The following is a 24,469-nucleotide window of genomic DNA, read 5'->3' as shown; positions in this document are numbered from 1 at the left end:
CTAGGAGAAAAAGCAGCTTTTTACTGATGAACTAAACACAACCTAAAATTTAATCTCAGTTTACTCCACCAGGTGAGAAATGTGATCATTTTAGAGGAAGAAAACAGTCCTGTGAGTTATAAATTCAGTATGTTCTACAAATGCATGGTGCAATTTAATATGCCATTTAATAACCCAAACATGGGAACAAGACCAACAATACAGTAACAACACTATCAGACAGGATGATCTTTTCATTCAGGAAAAAATAACTCCCTTTCTGCAGTTAAAGGACAAGCAGGGCGTGTCACCTACTTTCTGACCTGTGAATTCCCTATAAACTGCACGAGCAACTCAAGCAGCCCAGTCTGAGATGGAAGAAACTGGAAGATGCAAGTTTAAGGCTGCATTAATGGAATGGAACCACCAAGTGGAAAAAAAAGCCTAAGTTCAGGCAGACACAATTTCAGGCTTCATCTCTCTTGGAGCCTGGGCTCCATTTCAGCAGTAAGTGATTAACTGCAAACCCCAGCACTGGTAAATTAATTCACAATTAACACTGATGTTGCTGTGCTTAAAATCTGGGTAAGTTCTGCTTCAGGCTTCATTTACCAAGGTGACAAGTAGATGTATTATTGGTTGCCATCTGAGCAGCCAGACTGAGCTGCACACTCCCAGGCATTCAGGGCACCGATGTGACCTCACACCACTTCAAGCATTACCAGGTACTCTGATGGCTTTACCTTTGTTTGCTGTGTTTAGCACTCCCTCACTAAAAGAGCAACAATTATTCACTTCTGTTCTTCATTTGCTGATTGTTAATTCAGTCACATGCTTGTTTCTTGACACATTTGGAATGCAGCTTTCCCAAATCTACAAACATTTCAGAATGTATCTGACAAGGCCTGCCTCTGGGGCCAGCCAAGCTCCCAGCCATGCATGTCCTGCACAGATGCGATGTCAGACTGGTTTCTCACTAGGGCAGGAGGGTCCAATCCCGGTTCTGAGAACACACCAGCAACAAACATACAGCTGACATGTACTGATGTGATCTCCTCCATGCAAGATCCCCACACGGATCATGAAGTAGGCAAAAGGCAGGAGAGGTATGACTGATACAAAATCCATAGGCAGAACAAATATAGATGCCAGCCCACGGTAGATATGACAATTAGTGTAGCCAAGAATGTGCCGGCCCTGCAGGACCACAGCCAGCCAGAGAGCTTGGGGACACCACCCCTCGTGCCAGACAGCTGTGCCCATACAATAACAGGGACACCACCCCTGGTGCCAGTGAGCTGTGTCCATACAATAACAGGGACACCATCCCTGGTGCCAGTGAGCTGTGTCCATACAATAACAGGGACACCACCCCTGGTGCCAGTGAGCTGTGTCCATACAATAACAGGGACACCACCCCTGGTGCCAGTGAGCTGTGTCCATACAATAACAGGACACCATCCCTGGTGCCAGTGAGCTGTGTCCATACAATAACAGGGACACCATCCCTGGTGCCAGTGAGCTGTGTCCATACAATAACAGGACACCATCCCTCATGCCAGTGAGCTGTGTCCATACAATAACAGGGACACCACCCCTGGTGCCAGTGAGCTGTGTCCATACAATAACAGGACACCATCCCTGGTGCCAGTGAGCTGTGTCCATACAATAACAGGACACCACCCCTGGTGCCAGTGAGCTGTGTCCATACAATAACAGGACACCATCCCTGGTGCCAGTGAGCTGTGTCCATACAATAACAGGACACCACCCCTGGTGCCAGTGAGCTGTGTCCATACAATAACAGGACACCATCCCTGGTGCCAGTGAGCTGTGTCCATACAATAACAGGACACCATCCCTCATGCCAGTGAGCTGTGTCCATACAATAACAGGGACACCACCCCTGGTGCCAGTGAGCTGTGTCCATACAATAACAGGGACACCATCCCTGGTGCCAGTGAGCTGTGTCCATACAATAACAGGGACACCCCCCCTGGTGCCAGTGAGCTGTGTCCATACAATAACAGGGACACCACCCCTGGTGCCAGTGAGCTGTGTCCATACAATAACAGGGACACCACCCCTGGTGCCAGTGAGCTGTGTCCATACAATAACAGGACACCATCCCTCATGCCAGTGAGCTGTGTCCATACAATAACAGGTCAGTCCCCCATGTGCTGGCCAGCAGCCCACGGAGGAAGCCCAGCACGCTGCAGGAAGGGATGGGATTGCTGTTCTGGGTGCAGGGAATGGCTGGGGCAGGGGTCAGGTGACATACCCACTCTCAGGGACACACAGCTGTAGCTGTGTGCATCCCCAGGTTGCCATGGCCTCACTCCAGGGGCTTTCCAGCAGCTCTTTATCCCTCACGTAGACATGCTCTGCCATACCCTCACATGGAATTGTGACTCCTTCCTTCTGGGGGTGGATTTAACACTGTAGCAGATTCCAGGAGATTTCAAAGGCTGATCACACTGGCCCATATGATACTTTCTTGTGTGCTATTTCATGCTGGACCATGTTCAGCAAAAAGGAAGGCTTCTACTTTCCAAAAGAATTATTTTCAGCTTGCTAAATAATCAGGTTTTCTTCTATTTTCTGTAATTCTATGGAGACTACTTCATGAAGACCAGGATCACAAGGCACTCAGAGTAACAAACTAATTTTAAATTAATATTATTGCTCCAATTTCCTAATAATTTAAGTACCTGGTACAGCAATTAACTTGGAGGCCCTCTTGTTGTTACTAGGCTACACTGGAGGAATGCTGCAGTAAAACAGCAATTTCAACCCAATCCTTGTGCTAGAGGATGCACAGCACTCCCCTGCTGCACCACACTTCCCTTCAGTACTCATATACACTGATTTTTGTTGATAATATCATGAAGCAACTCCTTTGTCTCTATTTTAAGAATATACTGTAAGTCCCAGGGTTTCTCAGGAAATTAAGCAGCATCAGCTCTGTCAACCTCTACAGAACCTTTTCAGGTAAAAAGGACTCACTAATACCATCTTCCACCTGTCAGGCTCAGTGAAGGGTTTTGGGGTTTTTTTTCCCCCAATTCCCCAAAGATTTTTTTACAAAGGTTTTTTGTATGGTTTGTTTATTTTTGTTTAGTTTTTGGTGTTTTTTCTTTGTTTGTTTTTTGTTGCCTTTTTTGTTTGTTTGGTTTGTTTTTTTTCTGTGACTCAGTTTCCCTGTTATCACACTGTCTCCTTATGTCCACCTCCCTTCACCAACTGCATTGCAACCCTGAGCACACTTTCAAGGAAACAACCTGGTGTGATTCAAGTGGACAAGCAATGTTTCTTTAAAAAAACCCAAACCAAAAGGAAGGAAGCTGTCATCAAAAGCAAAACCTGAACTCAAATATACCCATGGAATACTAAGGAATTCTAAGAACAGAAACCAAAAGAACTCAGGGAAGCAATAAAGAACCAATTAATCCCAAACATCTTCCATTGTCACACTGCTTTATCAGCAAGGACATGCAGGACAAGAGGAGAGACTTGACACTGTTCCACCAAAGTCAAAGCACAGAATGACACAGACCCAGCACTGCTCCCCTATCCTTGTGCTAGCAGAACTCAGATCACAATCTAACACATGTCATTATCATTACTTTTTGAAGTCCAGTGACATTCTGAACACATTTGTGATGTACCTCATAGCTTTTCTGTACCACACTAAAAAGATCCATCCTAGCAGATAAAAAGTTCCACAGTGCTAATGGCAAGTGAGAAATTCCAACAAAGCCATGGACCTTACCGATCACTGTGATCAGTGGTGAAGGAAATATGGCCTGATCTAGCCAGAGCAACAAAGATCTCTGAAGCAGAACTGCACCAGCACTGACAGGGCTGACTGCAGCATCACAACTCTAGCCTGAGCTCTTAGTGCTGCTGAGAGCTGCAGTCTCCATTCCCAGGCTTGCCTTGCTCCCACTCCAGTGAGCCATGTGGCAGGAGGCATATTTTAATAGAGTATCTATGATTTGTTACACTTTACTGTGATTCCCAGTTTTGGTTCCAGTAATTCAGTCCTTCCCTTTTAACAGCATAATATTCATTCCATTTCTCTGGGAATATAATTTATATTAGACAGTAAGCACCAAATGGCAAGGAAGGAATACACATCACTTTTTCTTGCTCTAAGAAAAAAAAACCCTCAGCAAAGATTTTAATGTTCCAGAAAATATACTGTTATGTGCTTAAGTTTCCAATGAGCCACTAAACCAGAGCTATCAAATAACTCTAGAAGATTCTGTCTTTCTGAAAGAGAAGGGTAATTTTGTGAACAATTAAAAGCATAATCATGTGTAACACTTGCAGTGTAATTTAATCCCTACACTGGCAAGATCTGACATTTAAAGTAGTATGTAAGTGAAAACTGTTTATGCCATCCATAAGCATATTGACTCCTGTGTGTGACCCAGATATCTCAGCACTAGGAGATTTCCATGGAAAGCCATGCAGCAATTTGCTGCTGAGGAGCTCTTCTTTCACAGCCCTTCATGATGCCTATGGCTGTGTAGTTTGGGCAGAAGACAACCCCGATTTCCCAGGATGGATAACTGCACATGGATCTTACAATGTATACAGTAAGCAGTTGACACCACCACTACTATCATTGTATCAGCATTTCTGAAATAATTTATTATTATTTTTGTCTGTATGTACCCATGAAGCTTTCCCCCCTTTTTTTTTTCCTTAAACAAAACACAACACATCATCCTTTCCATTAGCTGACACTTAAACTGGAAACCTAATGCAGGCTAAAGAAAACTCCATTTTCACCTGGAAAAGATGGGTGGTACATTCCCGTGCTGAATGTAAATAACGAGGCATAAACACAGAAGAATAACAAAAGTTTTAGAGACTAGCAGCAGCATGCAGTGCAGCAAGCAGCTTCCTTTTATAAGGAAGTTTAATCCACACTATAGCTTTGTCTGACCCATCAATTCCCCATTACAGTTCTAACAGATAACATTAAAAAGCAAACAGTCAAGTCAGAGGTGTCTTGAGGTGGCCCTGGATAAGACTCCACTTTCAGGTTGGACCTGCTGATCTCCTGAGGGCCCTTCCCTCTGTGAGCCTCTGTGCACACTTCTGTCCTTCCCCTCATAGAGAACAGAGTGACACAAGTGACATGTGTGATAGGGAAAAATAAGATGGGGGCTCAAAAGATACTGCACTATTTCTGCCTTAAAAAGAAGGCTCCATTAGCCATAATATTTAGATAAAAATGTAAAACAGCCAAGTAGTATTAAAAGAATTTAAAGCAAAAAAACAAACAGGTGTTAACATACAGAAACTGCAGGTTTGAACATGGTGCTATCCCAGTGGTGAGCTCCTGGTACTGCTCTAAATACCCACTTCCATTTACTTTCTGGAGTCACCAGGGTGCTGCATGGGAGCTGCTGCTTGGCAGAGGAAAACATCTTCCCCAACAAGACTGGCCTGACAACATCGAGTGCTTTTTCACAAGCTTATTACAGCTGCAATTAGAGTCTGCTCCTCTAGCACATACATAAAACAACACAGCAGTTCTACATCCAGCTCCTCACAAGAGGGGCAGCTGCTTTTGACATTCCTCTACTACTGCATGATTCTCTGTGCTGAAATAACAGAACATATGGATGTGACAGGACCATTTTGCAATTGCACACAGCAGGATAAAGGGGGCACCTATTTTTCTAGTCAGTGTTCATTTTGTATGTCAAAAATAACCCAGAATCTAAAATCAGCCATCTGCCTGTAAAGCCTGAGCAAATACCTGGAGACTGGGAATGGGGCAGCAGTCAGAAAGATGTACAAAGAACCAAAAAGTTAAAACCTGTTAATCACAAAGTGCAGAAATGCAGAAGCACACAAAAGCAGGCAATTTCTTGTCTTTTATTAACAAAAAAAAAAAAATCCACCATTTCCCAACTTCCCTGTAGATGGACTCTACTTCAATGTTTAAGCAAAGGGGACCTGAAGAAGGGGGAGGAGGGGGACCACCCATCCTTGAGTGAAATAGTATTTTATCTGTGTTCTGGCTTCCACTCCTGTCTCCCAGATGGGAAGGCTAAGCACGTGTGTTTTTCCTCTTCTGTCTCTCTCCCCTCTACCCGAGATGTAAATATACAGTTTTTAAAATCAACAAACTATCTGTATTTCTACTATTTTTTTCCCTTGTGGAAACACCTCAGCTTTTAAGAGGTGCTTAACAGGGAACAACAACAACAACAATGGCAACAGGGGCAACTCCAACCTAAAGCTATTTCTCAGGGTAACATCCTGCCCACATGTAAAGACAATGGATGCAACTTTCAAGGAAAAAAACAAGAGCTGCTTATTATCTACAGATATACTACTGAGCAGCTTTTTGCTCTGTAAAGCAATCAAGTCAGCAATACTATCACACTGAGAAGCAGAAGTCATCTGATTTGCTGAAGAGACTAAATGCCCTAAACTAATGAAACTTTGAGAGTTTGTTACATGGTGCAAAAACATGAAATAGAAGCAAATTGATATGTGTAGCTGTTTGCCAGAAAAGAGGGATTTATTTGGGAAGACAAATTCCTGATACTAAATAGAGATCAGCATTTTTTAAAATGTCGTCATGTTACATTGGAATGTATGCTGAGCGTGCTCCAAAACTGTTCAGTACAGAGCACTTTGATAAGATATCTGCAAGGCAGAGTCATAATAATAATAATAATAATGACTCTATGATGCTAATACTGATCTAAATTATAACAAGTATTTGCACATTATGAGAAGGCTTCCCAGGTATACTGTAAAGAACACAGACATTTGTAGAAAATATGTGTGTAGGTGAATTAAGATATGAAAGATAACCCATGTGGGATAGCACTTTAGGTTTTCCCACAATGGTACTTCAAGGTTGGTGATGGTGACCTGAAATGAAAGCCAAGTAATATGGCAGGGACAAGCAGCTGTCAGAAGCTTTTACTTGCAGGTATGCACAGTGGATTGTGGCACTCTTAAACACTTAACTCACCTCTGATTTGGGTTCTACAGCACAAACTAACATTTTTCTTTTATGAGACTCAAGACAAAAACCTGAAAAAGGAAGAGGTGTCCCACTATCCTTAGCAGACATCAGTGTTTCTTCTGCACTCTTTTTCAAGACATCCCATGAATACATTCTTTTACAGTCACACTTGATCCAGATGTATCAATCTTTGGGTGACAGGACTGAAGCTGAAAAGGAGTGAGGAAGGAAAGGTCCTGACCTACTAAGGTCATAAACAACCAGAAAGTGCTGAGAGGTGCAGGAGTGGCTACCTACTGCTGCAAAGGTTCTGCCTCTTATGCAGTTGGTGTAGGATAGAGAAACATGAAGAAAAAGGTTTTTATCAAACTTCTCAACGTGAGTTTGTAATGGATTAGCATCACTCCTGTATTTCAGGCCAACAACAATGAAGTTTAACAAGGCTGTATGAACTGTTCCTCGTCTGTCCATTCCATGAGGTCTCAAGGCCCTCTTAGAAAAACAAACAACAGGAGCGCAGTAAATGTTTGCCTTTCTCATATGTTTCCCTGTTTTGCTTTGCTTTCTTCAGCTTTTAAACAGAGGTTCAATTCACGCCTGTTACTGCCTACATTGGACAGGATCTAACTCCCTTGAACTACCAAAATAAAAACAGGCAGAAAACTCTGCATGTGTAGGATAATTGCGTCCTTAGTAAGAGCCATGGTAGAATTTAAACTAGGCACTCATTAACTGCTGAAAGGTTTTCACCACTTGCTACCTTCCTGTCCTAGAGTTCTAAAAATTCCTGTAACACTGCTGGGTGTAAGATAATTAATTCTGCTGTGATGTCTCCTACTGAGAGAAATCAACTGTACTGAAGAACTCACACACTTGGTTAAGGATGAATTCTTACATTTCTTGAAAACAGAATGAAAAACCACACCAGATTTGCAACAAACAAAAGTAAAAAGGGAACTCATCCCAATGGTATTCTGAGAAAGCCAAAATATACAGAAAAGCATTTATGATGTAGACTCCTGAATGTGTAACTGAACTGAGTTAGACTTTCCAAAGGAAGCTACAACACACAGTAAAAGACTGGTAGCTAAAGAGACATGAATATGAGGAACTGATTGAAGATGCAGGGAGGATCTAGTTGAAATAAGAGTATCTAGGTAAGACAGGAAAGGAAAACGAATGCTTTGCTTCAGTTTCCAGGAGGGGCTGGGGAATGGTGCAGAGAAATCAAAGAACAATGTGCAAAATAAACTCAAAAAGCCTAATACCATAAACTCTTGAGGGAACCTATGGTCTCCATGCCAGAATCCTGAGAGAATCAGCACAGAAAATACCCATTCAGCAGAAAGGATTTTTAATAAATGCTTTAGTGTTAAGAACAGCAATCTCAATGCACATTCTCCACTACAAAATTAGGGAACATGTGTTCCTAAACACTGCTTCCATGAACATGAGAATAGTAAAAATATTTTGCATAGAGTACATGAACCCTTTGCCCTCTTCTTTGTCTCTGTAAAACCTGAACAGCTGCTCACTTGTTTATCCTCCAAAAAGAACAAAGTATCCTGTGAAACTTTTCACTTGGTGACTTTTTTCCACTGTTCTTGGTATAATTGTTAGGATGACTGATAATGCTTCAGCTACCAGTAGTTATTATTCTTTTGATGTAATTTATTTCCACTGAGTTTATACCCTAATGGGATATTGCTAGCTGTTACTTCAATCCCGTTGTCTCATTTTTCAACTAAAAAACCTTCATATAGAGGTTTTTTAAAAAGTTCTACCATTAATCTTAACATTCTGCAGCATTTAATGTGTATTGTCTCAAAAACCATCAACCTATTTCCTTTGACTTTTCTACATCTTTCATATGACAGAATTGCCATTAATTGCACTATCTAATCTATTTTTGCAACATCAATATTCTGATTAAAATGTTATCCAGATAATGTACAAATGGTCTGTGCAAGATCAAGCCCACAAAATCTCTAAAACACAACAAAAATTAGATGCTTAGAGTCAAAAAATGAGAAATGTGGATACTCCCTGAGTCAACTATCTAGTTATTTCAAATTGACAGCTACCACTGCATTAAGCAGTCCTGGCAAGTGAGCAATGAAAAGCATCTTAAGGGGAGGAGCCTCCTGATGCTCCAGAGGGACTTCTATTACAGCTCAGCAGGACAGCACACCCAGCACTATGGAGCTGCTCTCCAGCAGTACATTATACCCTGCAGGACTGCAATGAATGCCTTATGCATCTTTGGTTAAGCTTGGACATTGAAATGTACAGCTGATAATTTGCATTAACAATAGTATTGGGCAGCATTTTACAGCTGGGAACTCTATTTTTAAAAACATTCTCTCTGTGTAATTACATGTTTGAAATGCTTCCTGAGAAACTGATCTGGAGAATTTCTGCTTTTACAGCCATGTTGAAAAATTGCCCCCTGTGAATGAGTGGCCTCAATTATTTTTTTGATCAACAAGTTCTTAGCCTGGTTGAGCCTTGCAATCAATCCCCTGTAATCAGCGAGGTGCCATTCTCTGGCACTATCAGCACTTTGACCACAGAACATTTTATTGCCTCACCTTGGCTTCTACACTAACAGTGTCCCTCTGAGTAACCACCAGACTTACTGAAGCCTCTTCCAGGAAACTGGCATTGTCTGGAAAGTATCTAACTAGGAATGCAAATACATTCTGACTCAGAAAATGAATGCCAGGGTTTCCTCAGCACTTTCTGTGATGGCTATCACTATCTCTAAGGGCTGCTGGAGTAGGTGACTAATTAATATTTTACCAAACTTCAAAAAAACCTTCCCATGACTGTGGCTGAGCAATAGCATTCATTAAGTAGAAAGCTTAAGTCCTTTCTAACAGTTGTTTTAAAATCTCCTGAGCTCTCATCAAGACTTGCAAAACAGCACTGGAAGATGGCCCTGACAGAACCCATTCTGTTATTATTGTCCACGCAGGTGTTGTGCAGTGACTCATGATTTTATGGGTGCACAGTGCATGTACTGCACACCGGGCACTTCCCAACCCTTGGGACTATTACAGTTTCTTCACATCTGAGATTTTTCCCTCATATTCCCTTTCTGAGTGACTGTCCACATACATACACCCACCACAGAGCACTCTAAGAAAATAAAGTTTCCTGCAGAGCTGTGTTTGCCTCTTCACAGAAACTGACTGAAGTTGTGTTTTACACTCCTCAGTGCGTTTCCCAATTCCCCAGAAACGCAAAACTCCAGAAAGAAATGCTCAGCCATGATCTTGGAATTCAAGCCTAAGAGGACTGGACATACAGAAGACTCAGATCACCCTGAGAAACATAAGCAACTTTGTAATCTTAGAAGACCTAAGAGCCCCCCAGACACTAAAGGAAAGGAGGGATGAACAGTACAGGCACTAAATGAAGCTTACCTGGAAAAAACCAAGATGCCCTAATGCAAACTTCCTAGGAACACTAGTTCCTGTGTTCACTGACACAGGAACTGATCAGAGACCCAACAGAGCACCACTCACAATCTGGTTTGTTTGGTCTGGACCTACATCCAGCTCACAAACTCTTACTGCTGTGGGATATGTGTTGGATGTTTCAGGGCCTCTCTTCAATATACAAACAGCTTTTTAATGACAACTGCAATAAGGATAAGACATTTTAATCACTTTCCACATTTGGATTCCTACTTTAACTTGCACACTACAGTATGTTAAGACTAATGTTCTTCACATTAGAACGGTTTTGGTTGGCAGGGACCTTCAAAGGCCACCTAGTCCAACCTCCCTGCAATGAGCACATCAGTTTGCTCAGAGCCCCCTGGAGCCTGGCCTTGAATGCTTCCAGGGGTGGGGCCTCTGTCATCTCCCTGGGCAACCTGAGCCAGTGTTCCACCGCTCACATCCTAACAAATTCTTTCCTTGGATGGAGCTAAATCTCTCCTCTTTCTGTTTGAAACCACTGCCCTTGACCTACTGCAACAGGTCCAAGTGAAAAGTCTGTTCTCATCTGATTTATGAGACCCCTATAAGTACCCAAGGGCTACAGTATGGCCTCCACAGAGACTTCTCCAGCCTCAACAGCCCCAACTGTCCCAGCCATTCCTCATGGGAGAGCTGCTCCACCCTGCGATCATTTCTGTGCCTCCTCTGGACCCACTCCAGCAGCTCCCTCTCCTTCCTGTGCTGGGACCCCAGAGCTGGAGGCAGCTCTGCAGGTGGGGTCTCACCAAAATGGAGCTTAAGGGCAGACTCACCTTCCATGACCTGTTGGTCAGGCTGGGCTGTAATGGGTTTCTATTCACAAGAAAAGGAATCTCTTTCTTACCATGTTCTCAACTGGAAAGTCAATGGAGAAGAAAAAGTTGCTTTGAAAAATCTATCTATATTGGTATTAATGTTTAATCTTATTTTTAAAACACAATTGCTGAACACAGGCATTGCAGCTCAGTTGTTAACCATTATTTATGAAGATACTTGGGGGAAATTCTGCATCTGACAGAATTCTGGTTTGAATTTTAAAAATAAGCTGTTCTGATTCAGTTTCTGGACTTCAGGCAAAACTCACTGGTGACCACAATGATCATAATTGTGTAAGACTGGAAGAAACCAGGTTAAGTCTTCTGGTGTAAGGCTGAGAGAACTTGATATGGGATTATCAGAATCACCTGGAAATACTCTCTCCTACATACCACAGGTTAAAGCTGAAGAACTACAAGAAGATTTGGTCTTGTACCTGCAAGTTAGTAATTACTGAAGTGAACAAAGATCTTTACCAAGATCTTCATATATAACTACATATTATAAAAGAAGAAAAGACATTTTTGTGCAACATTCTGATGTGGTACTCAATGCAATGCTAGACTTCTGGAGTCCCAGTCACACATGTTTTGCTGTAACCCAGATTCCCCAGGTCAGCTCAACCTGGATATGAGCTTGGGGGCACTTATCACACACACAGTCCTGAATGCTCCTGAAAATGCCCTCCCATCCTGACCCATCTCAGATACCAGGATGAAAAGAACAAATGACAAACTTACCCGAATCATCATGACTGAGCACCTGATGTTATGAATCGTATCATACACCTTCTTGGAAATGTCCACAAACTGGTTGTCATCAAACAGATGCCCTGTGCTCTTGCTTAAGCTCTCCAACGCAATATTTACTTGATTAATAAACTCTGGAATCACTGTTAAAAATAAAAAATAAGAACAAAACAAAATTCATTGAGTATAAAAAGGATAGAACACACAGTATTTTTTCTTTTTGGCAAAAACAGCTAGTCATTGATAAAAACTTTATTTTCTAAAAAGCATTACAGTAATAGTGCAATTACTTTTAAGCAAGAATACATTTGTAGTTTTTATCACAGTTATAAAAATGCCCACGGTGAGCATGTAAGCTGAAGGTGGTTGTACAGTACTACAAAGAAGAAATAAGTTTTAAAAGGGGAGCTGGGGAAGCAGTTGTAAAAATTTGTTGCTGATTTCAATAGCAATTTTACCCAAAGAATCAGGATGAATAACCTGGCTTAAAGCTGGAAGCACTGCTGAACATACTCCCACTATTTCAGAATCTGCTTTCAGTCTGAATGGAGATGTAACTAGCTGAAGATTGATGCTTATTCTTCAACTGAGAAGTCCCACAACTGCAACCTGAATTTACCAGGGCAATTCATCTTGCTTGATCGAACCAAACAAGCTGCATTTTGAGGCAGTTTGATATGAACCTGTGCTTTACCCAGAACAGTCTGGGCATTTGCTTCTGACACTCCAGGGCCCTATTCTGCACAGTGCCCTGGCAGCACTGCATCTCCCTCAACCCTTCATACCAACCTGAAAGCAAAGGAAACCCAGCACAGAGTATGGAGGGAATGCAGATGGAAAATCCATCATACACAGAAGGACCTCAAAAAAACCCAGAACAAACTTGGTGTCTGAGGACACAGAACAAACAAATGCAGAAGGATAAAACTCGTGTAATACTCAATATGAATAACAAACCTCGTGGTACTAAAGCTCTCTCTGGCAATGTGTTGGTTTCAAACACTAATATTGTTTGTGTTCCACCCTTCTATCTGCAATTGCACAGTGTGCAATTCACAAATTCTTAACACATGAAAGCAATACTACTAACACAATAAATGTGGAACATTTCAGGCAAATTTTGAAGTATAGAATAAATTTGTAGGCAGGCAAAGCTTCAGCTGAAGACAACTGGGTTTCTCAATTAGAAAACCTGGCAACTTAATACTTTTAAGTAATAGGAAAGGTGCTCCAATAATGCTTTCCCCCAACTTTAATGAGGAGACCCACATAACCCTTGGTGACACTTAAATTCGTTCTCAAATGATAGTAACCTCACTATCTTTGAGCCAAATAGTATTTACCACCTAATTTGCAAAACAGGGTATTTAAACTCAGTGCTACCCTCTTCAGATTATCACTGGAACTGTCTCACCTTCAAAAAGGTCAGTGGAAAGATTTGTAATGGTACAGAAAAGAAGACAAGGTACATTTTTCATTTGAATTAAGGAGAACAAATACCTATGCATTGTTATAAAAAAAATTTCCAAGGACCACCACTGAGTGAGAACTTTCCATCGTTTAGTAAGTTTTTTTTTCCAGTTAAAAGATTTTTGGCTCCTAGACTATCAAAATAATTTTAAGTGGAGCAATGCAGGCTGCACTTGGGTACACAACCACCACACCACCTCAGGGTCTTCCTCTGGCACCATTTCAGATGGGGCTTTGCAGCAACAGCACTTTTACACAGATAATTAAAACAAAAACTCTACTGTAATTCTAAAATATGTTCACACCCATCTGCTAATGAAGTGTGAAAATACACTTAGGCTATCAAACAGGCCTTATTTCCTACTCATTTCCCCTGTAAACAACAGATTAACTCCCTCAAATCCAAGACTACTGGGATTCATTTCAGTCTGGAGCTCCCAGCCAATAACTTTAAAAAAATCACCAAAAAAACAAACAAAAAACAAACCACAAAACAGCAACAAGATAAAGTATGAACTCTTAGCCATGGATAACTGACATCCAAAATGCTTCATAGACCTCTAATGGACAGGCAACCCTCTGAAATACCACATTAAGTGGACCTGAATTACATCAATAACACGCACCTTTCCTGTATTTGGCTTTGTTTTTCTAGGCAGCCTAAATATAGTGGAGCAGTGGATGCAACAGGAAACAGGCAGAAATTATTCATTATTTCAGTCTTTCAAAAGCAAAACTGAACAAGTAAAAAGGGCAAGTGTTAGACAACTGAGAAGTACTAAATTTTTATGGGGATTTGTTTTTTGCATTTGTACATTTTATTTCTGTTTTCTTTAGGTTCTGTTTTGTTTCTCCTGTAACAACAATCAAAAGCAAAATTCAATATGAGCATCTATAATTCTGCTTTCCCTGAGGGGGAAGGTGCAGAAAGGAGGATATTCATAAGCATAATATTCAAAGTCCCTAAAGTGATTAAAGATTTCACACTATCAAAAACACGTTCTTGAAATTACCCTAATTTGTTTTAAATTTCATCAAGTGTTCCCTAATTGCTTTGGTTTTTAAAATAATACTATTAATATTTTCTTGTAGGCATGTCTTCTTAGTCCTCTAATATTTTTGCTTGATTTTGTCATCTTCAATCAAAAGTAAATAATGAACCCAGTCTGTAGTTTAATAGCTGTCAGGGCCCAGCTCTTCATAGAAAACTCAACTTCAGCAACCCCTTGACTCTGTGCCTGTTATTTTTAACATTAAAATTATCAGGAAAACAGATTCTCAGCTTTGCAGGAGCCACTGTGCTCGTACCTTTTAACTGGACTGTGTTAAGTGATGAACACCACTTCAGCCACTATCAAAGCAGCTTGGTAGTGAAGAAGAAACAGTGTCCAAAGCTAAACTGTCCACATGTGTCCTAAAGAATGTCTTAACAAAACAAACATATCTGAACAGTCACCACCGCCTAGAACTGACCAGGAAAAAAAAAAAAACTGCTCCTATTTTTAATTCAAAATGCTTATGTTTTTAAACTCAAAGAAAAAAGGGAAGAAACCAGCAAAGTCACAGTTTATCTCAAGAAAAAGCATTTGTGGTAAATAAGCGAAGTCTCCCTTCAGTGTTCATGCGCACGTACAAAGACCGGTGCCAGCAGCCTGGGAAAAGGCTGCAGAGCTCCCACAAAGACTGAAGAACTAGTCCTTCAGAGGCAGCTTTGAAATGGAAGTGAGAGCACAGGCAGGGACTGAAGCTCTCTGTGGCACAGCTTCAGAGCTCAGCTACACACACTGCAGCCCTGCCACTGCTTTGGCTAAACTCAGATCCAGTGGTTTTCAACACAGGAGACAACTCTCCTGGGCATTCAGCCACCTGCAGACATCTTCTGTGCCCCAACAAAAGTAATTTAAAAAAGATCATTTAAAAAAAATACATGTGGGCAAGTTGGAGTGAAAATATGGTTTTCCTTCTGAAGATAAGAAAATCAGGGTAAGTAATTACTTATGAATTAGGACTCTAAGAGAAGGAAAACTTCCAAAAAAACACCTGAAGACAGAAGTACGGTCAAGTAAGGCCTGAAGAGCTACTGGATAAGTTTCATATGAAACTACCATGATAGCAGAACACTGAAATAAAGCAGATGTGCAGGCAGGCAAGCTAAGATGTGTGTGCAACCCAGACCTACATCAAGGCACAGGTGGTGGCAGCATGAGAAGTGACTTGACATAAGAGTTGTGCATCTCAAATGTTTTATTATTCACCCATAACATGATCACCTAGCATGAAACTCGGTGTGATGGGTATGTACAGGCTGCTTCCAGAGGATTTCAGCAGTTTTCCAGTTGCAAGGATTCAATGGAAGTGAAGAAAAGCATGGTTGTAAAGATTAAAAACACAGCCATCTCTTAAATACAAGGTAATACTACAGAAAGTAAGAAATCTAGTTAACAGCCACACAGCCTTTTTTCAGTTCTTCCTTATTTAATTACACTCTTTGAGATCAAGTAATAGTTTGCACTTCTTGTGATTAACAAATAAGCATTTGTAAATTTCTTCTGGAAAGGTACTTAAGAATTCCAGATGGTAAGAACGTTGCCTATTGCTATTCCAATTTTACTGCTATGTATTATGTCTACTCCTAATGCCACTTCAACCCAGAATGGTATAGAAAGAATTAAAAAAAAAACCAAAACAAAACATCTGAGGCAACTGTGCTGACTAAAGGACACCACGTGAAATAAAAGGGATCTGCTGGCAGCAGCCTGAGTCCCAGCACCCAACATGCAATTCAGAAGGGAACACACTGTTTCAGTGACTGATGGAGACAGCTTCATCAGAGGTGATCCAAAATACATTGCAATACTAATGGAATTACTGCAAAAAAGAGTACCCTGCACTCACTGCAAAAGGTTGAGCTGACTAACACAAACGTTTTGAAACTCCAACCACTTGTGACCCTTATAAATCCACATAATGTAATCCTAATAATGCAGATCTGGCTGCTTCTGAAGCTAATTTCACTATGGTACAGACCCTTAACTCCAGCCTCTATTTCTGTGCTACAGTGTTATATTAGTAACTTTTTATTTTGGTACTGTATCCAATGGCTTTCCAAGAGATACACTTACATACACATCTATAAATGTATATGAATATGAGAGAAGCAGAAGAACTTTGTATGCATTTGATATATCCCTTATATTAGCATTCATATTCAATCACCTTATTTGGTAACAGGCGCATAGGGTGTTAGGCAGGAAAAGAGATTAACTACCTGTGGAACTTCCATAAATTCAGCTGAAAAAGCTCATATTCCTCTGGCAGTCTCAATCCTAGGCCAGTGTATGAGAGGCACCATCTCAGCATCCCCCATTATGCCCACTCCCCTCCTTGCCTATTTAAAGCTAAAGATCTATAAATTATCTCAATAGAATTTAGTCTTTCATGCTAAAGTTTCTGCATCATGACCGGGTAATACAACATGAAGTAGCCCAGACAGAGGTCTGATGCACATCGAAAGTTTTCTAATGAAAGCAAGTTGTATTCAGTGCCTGCTTCTCTCACTCAGACCTGTGCCAGCTGCAGCTGTGCAGAGGCATTTTGCAGCTTGCAAGGCTGGCAGACTGCTGGCAGACCTACAAGCACAGAGCTAAGGGTGTGCACATACAACTATATAAGCATATAGAGAATTACCTAGCTATTTACAAATGCAAGTTATGAGTATTTTTGTATGTGTGTTTACAGACATATTTATGCATAAACCACACTGAACACAACAGCAGTTTCACGGTACTAGATCTACATAGCTGACAAGGGTAAGATTTTTAGGAGTTAAATGTTCTGAATGTAAGAAAATATTGACAGTGAGTGAGACCTAGTTATTGGCAGTGCATGTAATTAATGAATGCCAATCCAGTAAATAGTTTTTTTTTTTTTTTAATTTAATTTATTCCTCCCCATAACACACCCATGACAGTGATTCAGCTTCCTACCTGGAACACAGAGTTATTCTTTGCACCAGGGCAGTTCTGATGTACACACCAGTCCCTGCTCGCTGTAATGTAGGGGCACAGGGGATTACTTTGGAATCCCTGGACTTTCCCCCACACAGGCAGCCTCTCCCCAGCCTGGCATATGCAGGAACACTGCACCTGGGAATTAAAAGCAGTGCCGTGCACCTGCACATCACACTTCAAGGCTTCAGTAGGATCCCTCACAGGACCTTCAAAAGAGTTCTTTGTGGGAATGCTTTTGAGGCAATAGATGAGTTTCCCTCTATGAGGAGCCCATTAGAGACAGGTCACAGCACCCAAAAGAGCAGAAAGATAACTTAAATCATTTACATAATCCTCCTTTTTTTGAATCCTGCTACTTAATACATTTTGCTGCTGTGCTCAAGGACAGACTGACCACAAGATCCCAGATGAGAATGACATTTCCCCCTAAGACAGATGAGAGGAATTTCAGAATTGATTTCTCTTTCCTTAGCAGACAATGTGGGCCATGTGGGCCTGTCTTGTCTCATCATTCCTGTGTTACAGCAGGGGATCCTTGAGCTGTAGAAACGAGCACTGCTCCTCACTTCAGTTCACTGCCCAGGACATGCCCTGCCTTCCTTCATGAGCAGTCCATGTGTTTCATTTAGAGACATCTGCACTACATGGAATGGCACACAGATACACAGAAGCCAAGACTAGTAAATACCCAAAGTCTGTACCTAAAGAAACCCCAAACACAGCCAAAGCAAGAGCAAGGAGACAATTAACATATCAGGCAATTTCTACAGGCTGCTGACCAAACACTCCCAAACTGGCATTTTCCAAATGGACTGAGCAGGACACAAAAAAGGCCATAAAAAGGAAATTAAGAGGAAATTGAGGTCCTTATGGGTGAGTGACTTCATTGTACATAAGAGACTATCTGAGCAGAGAGCAGCTTTTTAGTAGTTGAAGTGGGAATGCAAAGTCCTGAGAGTTTAATAAAAAATGAAATTACAACCATCGTGACTCCGTCTCTGTGGACCTTGTCTGGTTGCACTGTAGAAGCACTGTGCTATAAACCACCTAAGCTAGAGAATGGTGTTAATTCACAAAAACCTGACAGTGACCCTGTAAGGGAGAAAGGTGGAAAGAAGCAACAGCACAGCAGTGGCGCTGAACTTGGGCAGTGCTTGGGACAGGCTGCTTTTCATGTACTGCAGTAACTTTTCAGGAGACATCAGTGGAGTTTCAGAAGCTCAGAACATGTAGCTGAGCCATATTTTTCCCAAATGTAACTATGCTGACAATGAGCTGGTCTTCAAAACATTAACAGCAGACAACAACTGAAACATTTAATTTTGAAATGCAGCCAGTTGTTGCAGTAGATTACTAGAAACATTGTCTTTTTAGAAATCTTGTTCCCAGTGGGTATAGCATCAACCTAGAAAACCTGAAAGTAATTGAATTAGCCACAAAGAATAAAACTGCACAAGATTCCAAGGTTTTTTTGGCCCAAAGACAAAAAAAAATTGTATATCCCACTGGGAAACATCAGAAAATCAATACAGCTTTTTAGGCAGAGTCAGATACTGTGTTTTTGACATATGTTAGCAAACAACAAAAACATACAACCCAAAATATCCTTGGACAAAACATATTTGGGGAAAGGGTCACTACATTTCAGTTCTATGTCTACTACAACAGTAACTTGGAATAATTGAAATAATTTCATAAAGAAGAATTATTTTTCATGGAAGACTGCTGACATTTAAAAAGCAAGCACAAGAAAAATACATCTTGATAGTCAAAAATCCTCAAATACTTAATTACAGTGAAACACCAACAAATGCTGTTAACTGCAGAAAAGATATTTTTCTGAATGGCGCCAGGAAAATACTGTCTCTAAATTTAATATTCAGAGCTGATTCAGAATGATTCAGATAACAGTGAGTCATGACAGACTAACTCTGTGTGTGCTTCCTGCCTTTGCTGCAGCCCCTCAGAGCAGTGGGATCAGAAACACTGACCAGGCAGAAGGAACAGGACCCAAGGGCTGCACAACAACCACAGGGGTCAGTGGCAATCATTGCAATGGATTTGGAATTAGGTTTTAATTGCTGAAGCCCACCATGTAAGCTTTCATTATTAGAACACAATACACTGAAAATACACTGAAATGGATTGGAATCAACAGTGATAAAGGGATGCTGGTACATTTAATGAGAATGTTCAATTGTAGCATATAATTGTTTGAGAGCAATAAACCTGCTAGTTGCAGAAGGTGAAATAGCATGGGCAGCTTGTTTGTAGCCAAGGTGACAAACTCAAGTGGCTCTCTATAAGGGCTCAGAGCAGGAACCTGAAGGGGCTGCTGGCACTCGGTATGCTGACCCTAACTGCACACTGCACTACACATTCTGCCCTACAAAGAAACCTCGTCTTGCCCAACTGCCTACCAATAACATTCCAAAGAACCTTCTTCAGTATTTACCTGAAATCTCTCCATCAGCTGGTGTTTAAATTAATTAGCAACGTTTATGGCTATTAGTGCTAACGCTACTGCCATCAGCAGGGACAAGTTCCTCAGCCAAAGAAAGTTCTATCCAGGAACATAAAGGAACAGCTGGAGGATCACTTGTTACAGGTACTGACCATTCTGTTCAGGCACAGACACTCAGGGGGAACTCCAACTGCAGTGGACTGCTGACACACAAGAGAGGGACTGCCAATTACATTTCCTGCTGCATCCAATTATGTAGAGAGACCATGGAAAGGCTGAAGAGGTTCCCAAGATGTTTTGTTCTTTACTTGTAAACTCTTTAGGATTTACGAAGACTGACTACAAGAAAGCTTCCTCCCAACCTGCAATGCAGACGTAATAATTTTCCTCCAAGATACAGAACAGCAGATTATTAAAGATCCAAGAAAGACCGTTATCAGCTCACAAACAATGGTTAGAATGGAATAAAACCACTCCAAATAAAACTAGAATTATCAGAAAGTGAGTAAAACGATACTGAACAAAACTAGCATTGCTTCTAACACTGTTAAGATACAAACTCTAAAGGCATTTTTTTTTTGGGTGTAGGTTCTTACTTGCCTTACTTATCTCACAGAATAAAATACAAGCCAGACAAGTGAACAAATTAAATAAACACAAGAGGACTATATTGCTATTTGAAAGAAATCTGAAGCACTGCCGAGATTTCTACTATTAGCTCTGAGGAAAAGAAAGTAATTACGACAGTTTGAAAAGAGCACACTGAAGAGTAAACAAACACTTTGAAAAACAGCACCTATATGTTTTAAATGCTTCTTTGCCTATTTGGAAACGGATCAGACTAAATCACATAGATGGATTGCACCCATTTGCAATATTTCTATGCTTGACCACCATTTAATACATAATACCTCATGTAAGAGGGTCTGCATTATTTGCAGATTTTGAATGAAGCATATGCAAGCATTTTTACACTCCAAGTCCTTCTCAATAGTAAAAGTATGTGCTTTTATTAACAAACAAATCACTAAGCAGAGAAAGAACTCTTCTCTAAGAACTCGAGATTACTACAGCAGAGCATGAATGCCCACATTAAAACTTTTAATTACCCACAAATGATGGCTCCTATGTGAATGCAACTGGTGTCCAACACGGAAAAAATCCTACATACATCATTTGAAAAGGATTATGCCTATCACCTCCATAGGCATGAGACCAACACAACATCAGGCCAGTCCCAGCTTTGTCCAGCTAAGTCTGGAAAACCTCCAGCGACAGTAATGTCCGTGGACCTCTGTTCTAGTGCTGCACTACAGTAAATAAATGCCCCACTCAACCCACACTCTCCCTGGTTTTCTCTGCTGCAGCTTGTGGCCACTGCCCTCAGCTGTGGCACCCATCCCTACAAGAGTGAGGGGCACCAGAGTCATTGCAACTCCCTCGGGAAGCTGCAGGTTTCCATCCATTGTCCCTTGGCTGCTACCTCCCCACATTCACCTCTCGGTCTCTCTCCTCCTTCTCACAAGCCACCCACACCTGAGGATGGCCCAGCCCATCCTCAGCATCCTCTGTTCTCCAGCAAGCTTTTCCCCAATGGTCTGAGTTTGGCAAGGCCTACTTTGGAAAGTGTACAGTGAGTACCATCCTCTTTCCAAGGGTCATGTTCTTAGATCTTTCTCATCTTATTTTGGCACTCCTGTTATAATTCATGTATCAACTTTGATATTTGGTATACTATTATTAAACATTGTTTATTTTACCATGAATGCCTCCTCAGAGATCTGCTTCATGGCATTTCCTGAAATCTAGCCTCCCGTTCCTAAAAAATATGCAATTCAAACCCAACAGTATGCTGGTATCATATAAAATTGTTCACTAAACACTTCTGACTTCAGAGCCAGGAAATCAGTTTTATGCAAGTATTTTAAGCCTCATTCAACACCAAAAATAAGGTTCCTGGATAAGACTAACGTTCTGGGTACAAGGAATACTACTGGAAGCTTCAGGTCAGGAAAGAAATTACAAAATTGAAACATAATGGCAAAAAAACAAAAAACAAAACAAACAAAAAAAAACCCCAAACAAACAAAAAAACCCAACAACAACAACAAAAAAACCCCACAACTAAACAAGCTGCTGAAACATCTATGGGTTTTCCCCTAACATTCCTGATGATTAGGAGGGTCATCAACAGTTTACTGCCTAACCTGGCTGCTAAGGCCCAATATTCCATGAGCAAAGCATGGCTGCTACTTTATGGGGCCTGGGAAGGGTGAGGAATTCTGCAACAGTTTTTTTTGCACAATACCCAAGATACAGACCTTCCCGTCTGAAGCTGTCTACCTGTGAATCTTTAATGCCTGACAACAATCAAGAAGGAATGTGAGTGACAGACAGGTGTACATTCCTGCATAGAACTCCATAGCAAATGCTTCAGTTCTGATGGATGTATTCCTTACACTTTGTCTGCTACCTACTGCATTATTCCAAACAACTGCAGCTGTTTAACTGCACTGGGTAAACTGAGGAGGTGGCTAGGTGTTCTTATCGACTGCAACACAGAACAAAGCCAGCAGCAAACAAATCCTGCTTCAGAGATGACCTTGCCCAGTAGTGGTACTCTGCTAGAAAACAGAGTACAGTCCCCAGAAAGCCAGGAGATGCCCTATTAACAGAAATTTATTTGGCATATAATGCATTCAGTGACACTTCTCCAAATACCGCCATGAATGGCGGTGACAGATGTACTGAGACAAGGTGAACAAAATGAAGACAAGATTATCATTTATGATTTCAGCAAGAATCAATTTTACTACCTTAACAGATTTATAATCCAAACATACATATACAGGCATATATAAATCCTACTGAATTATGCATATGCTCCCCCCACCAAGAGCTACTGCATCACTTCCAGATCTAAAAGTTCATGGTTTTTAAGGAAGGAAGCACAAAGAGCTGAGGGCATGTTGCCAGAAAGGAATCTTCAACAGACTGGAGTTAGATGTATGTAGCTGAAAATATTGGAAGGGGGTAGAGCAATCATAATTTTATAATTATGATCAGGCATATCACAAAATTATGACTTTTACTATAAAACACAAAAATGTATTCCATGCAAAAATGAAAACTGTGAAAGATGCTTTTTATAAATTCTGATTAGGTAATGATCTCTATGAAGAACTTAAGAGAGCTACAGCTGAAGAACAAAAAGTTACTGCAATTTTTCAGGTCTAAGGAAATCCTTACTGAGACTGGATTCATAGTCACCATTTAAACCAAAACAGTCCTCACAGATACTATGGAATAGGCAATGAACTCTTAAGCACTGATGATTTATGAAATCAAGTTACTCAGTTCACAATCCTGCTTAGGAGGCAAATCGTGCTCTGACATGCAAACGTTACAAAAGAAAATGGAGAGAAGAGTGGTAAATTCCAGAGCATTGCAATGACTTTAGTCCATACTGGGAAAACCCAGCAGGTAGATCTGAACAGCTGGGTCTAGGGTGCATCAGATGAAGCCAGAGTTGCTCATTAAGAACTAAAATGCTCCGACTGCAAAAATCTTGTAAAATAGACAAAAACTTCAGCTTCTCTAAGAAAGATGCCATCTCCAACATATTACACTGTTCTAAAAGACAACAGGATGAAAGGATTCTCTGAATGTGGAATGACAAAGGAAATAAATAATCAGCTGGTGCCTGAGATACAGCAAGTTAACCATGGCCAAGTGCAACAGACACAGCATGCTGTAATTCCCAAAAAATGCAAAGTAACAATAGCACCAGGCTTTATAGTTGCAAGACAGCAAGATAAACATTGTAACAACAGTAATGAGGCAAAAGGGTGTCCCAGAGGCTCTGAAAAACGCATTCCAAATAACTGGAAAGGATACAGAGCTGGAAGTGAATGAAATGTCCTTTACATTACAGAGGTCAAGGCACTTAAGAGCTTGTGCAAGAAAGTCACAGGTGAAATGAAGGTAATGGTTTTGATATGAGCATAGAGATAACCTTGTATAAGTTTAAGAGCATGCCTCAGTTAAAAATTCACAGTAAAAGGAACAGCAGGAGTTCCCTAGTCTTACCAGCTTAGGGAAGGGCTGGCATTAAGGAAGGGACTCTACTGAACCAGACCAGTCTCGTGGTCCTTAAGATCTAAAAGGGTGAAATGTATTAAGAGGAATATATTACAGTTAGACAGATATTGGAAAGTCACAAGTCACTTCTTAATGTAGCTCCAAGTGAGGGAAGATTTATCCCAAAATATCACATACAACAACTACAGAAGGGCACAATTCTTCTTGAAAAAAAAGCCAACAAACCAACCAACGGCCCAGGCCACAAAACACAGGAGAGAGAGAGAGAGAAAAAAAAGTCATTACTGCCCATTAGTGCACTGCCATTCTCACCCCCCTGTAAGGCCTGTGGAAATTGCAGAAGCAAAAACAACATTGCTGTTCAGTGGCATCTCACTTTAAGGAAG

General features: G+C 40.9%; 1 protein-coding gene across 4 annotated transcripts in view; it reads right to left on the bottom strand.

Moving 5' to 3' along the window:
• The window catches only part of CTNNA3 (catenin alpha 3), a 401,940-nt gene that overhangs the window by 62,939 nt on the left and 314,532 nt on the right, over positions 1 to 24,469 (bottom strand). For all 4 annotated transcript variants that reach the window (XM_062496193.1, XM_062496191.1, XM_062496192.1 and 1 more), the window contains one exon: positions 12,030 to 12,181. In XM_062496193.1, the coding sequence (XP_062352177.1) occupies positions 12,030 to 12,181 (152 nt within the window). The remainder of the gene's footprint in view (positions 1 to 12,029; positions 12,182 to 24,469) is intronic.

Source organism: Cinclus cinclus, chromosome 7 (genome assembly GCF_963662255.1).
Source record: "Cinclus cinclus chromosome 7, bCinCin1.1, whole genome shotgun sequence".
Taxonomy (NCBI): domain Eukaryota; kingdom Metazoa; phylum Chordata; class Aves; order Passeriformes; family Cinclidae; genus Cinclus; species Cinclus cinclus.
Note: the sequence above shows the minus strand (reverse complement) of the source record. Positions and strands in the feature narration are given on the sequence as shown.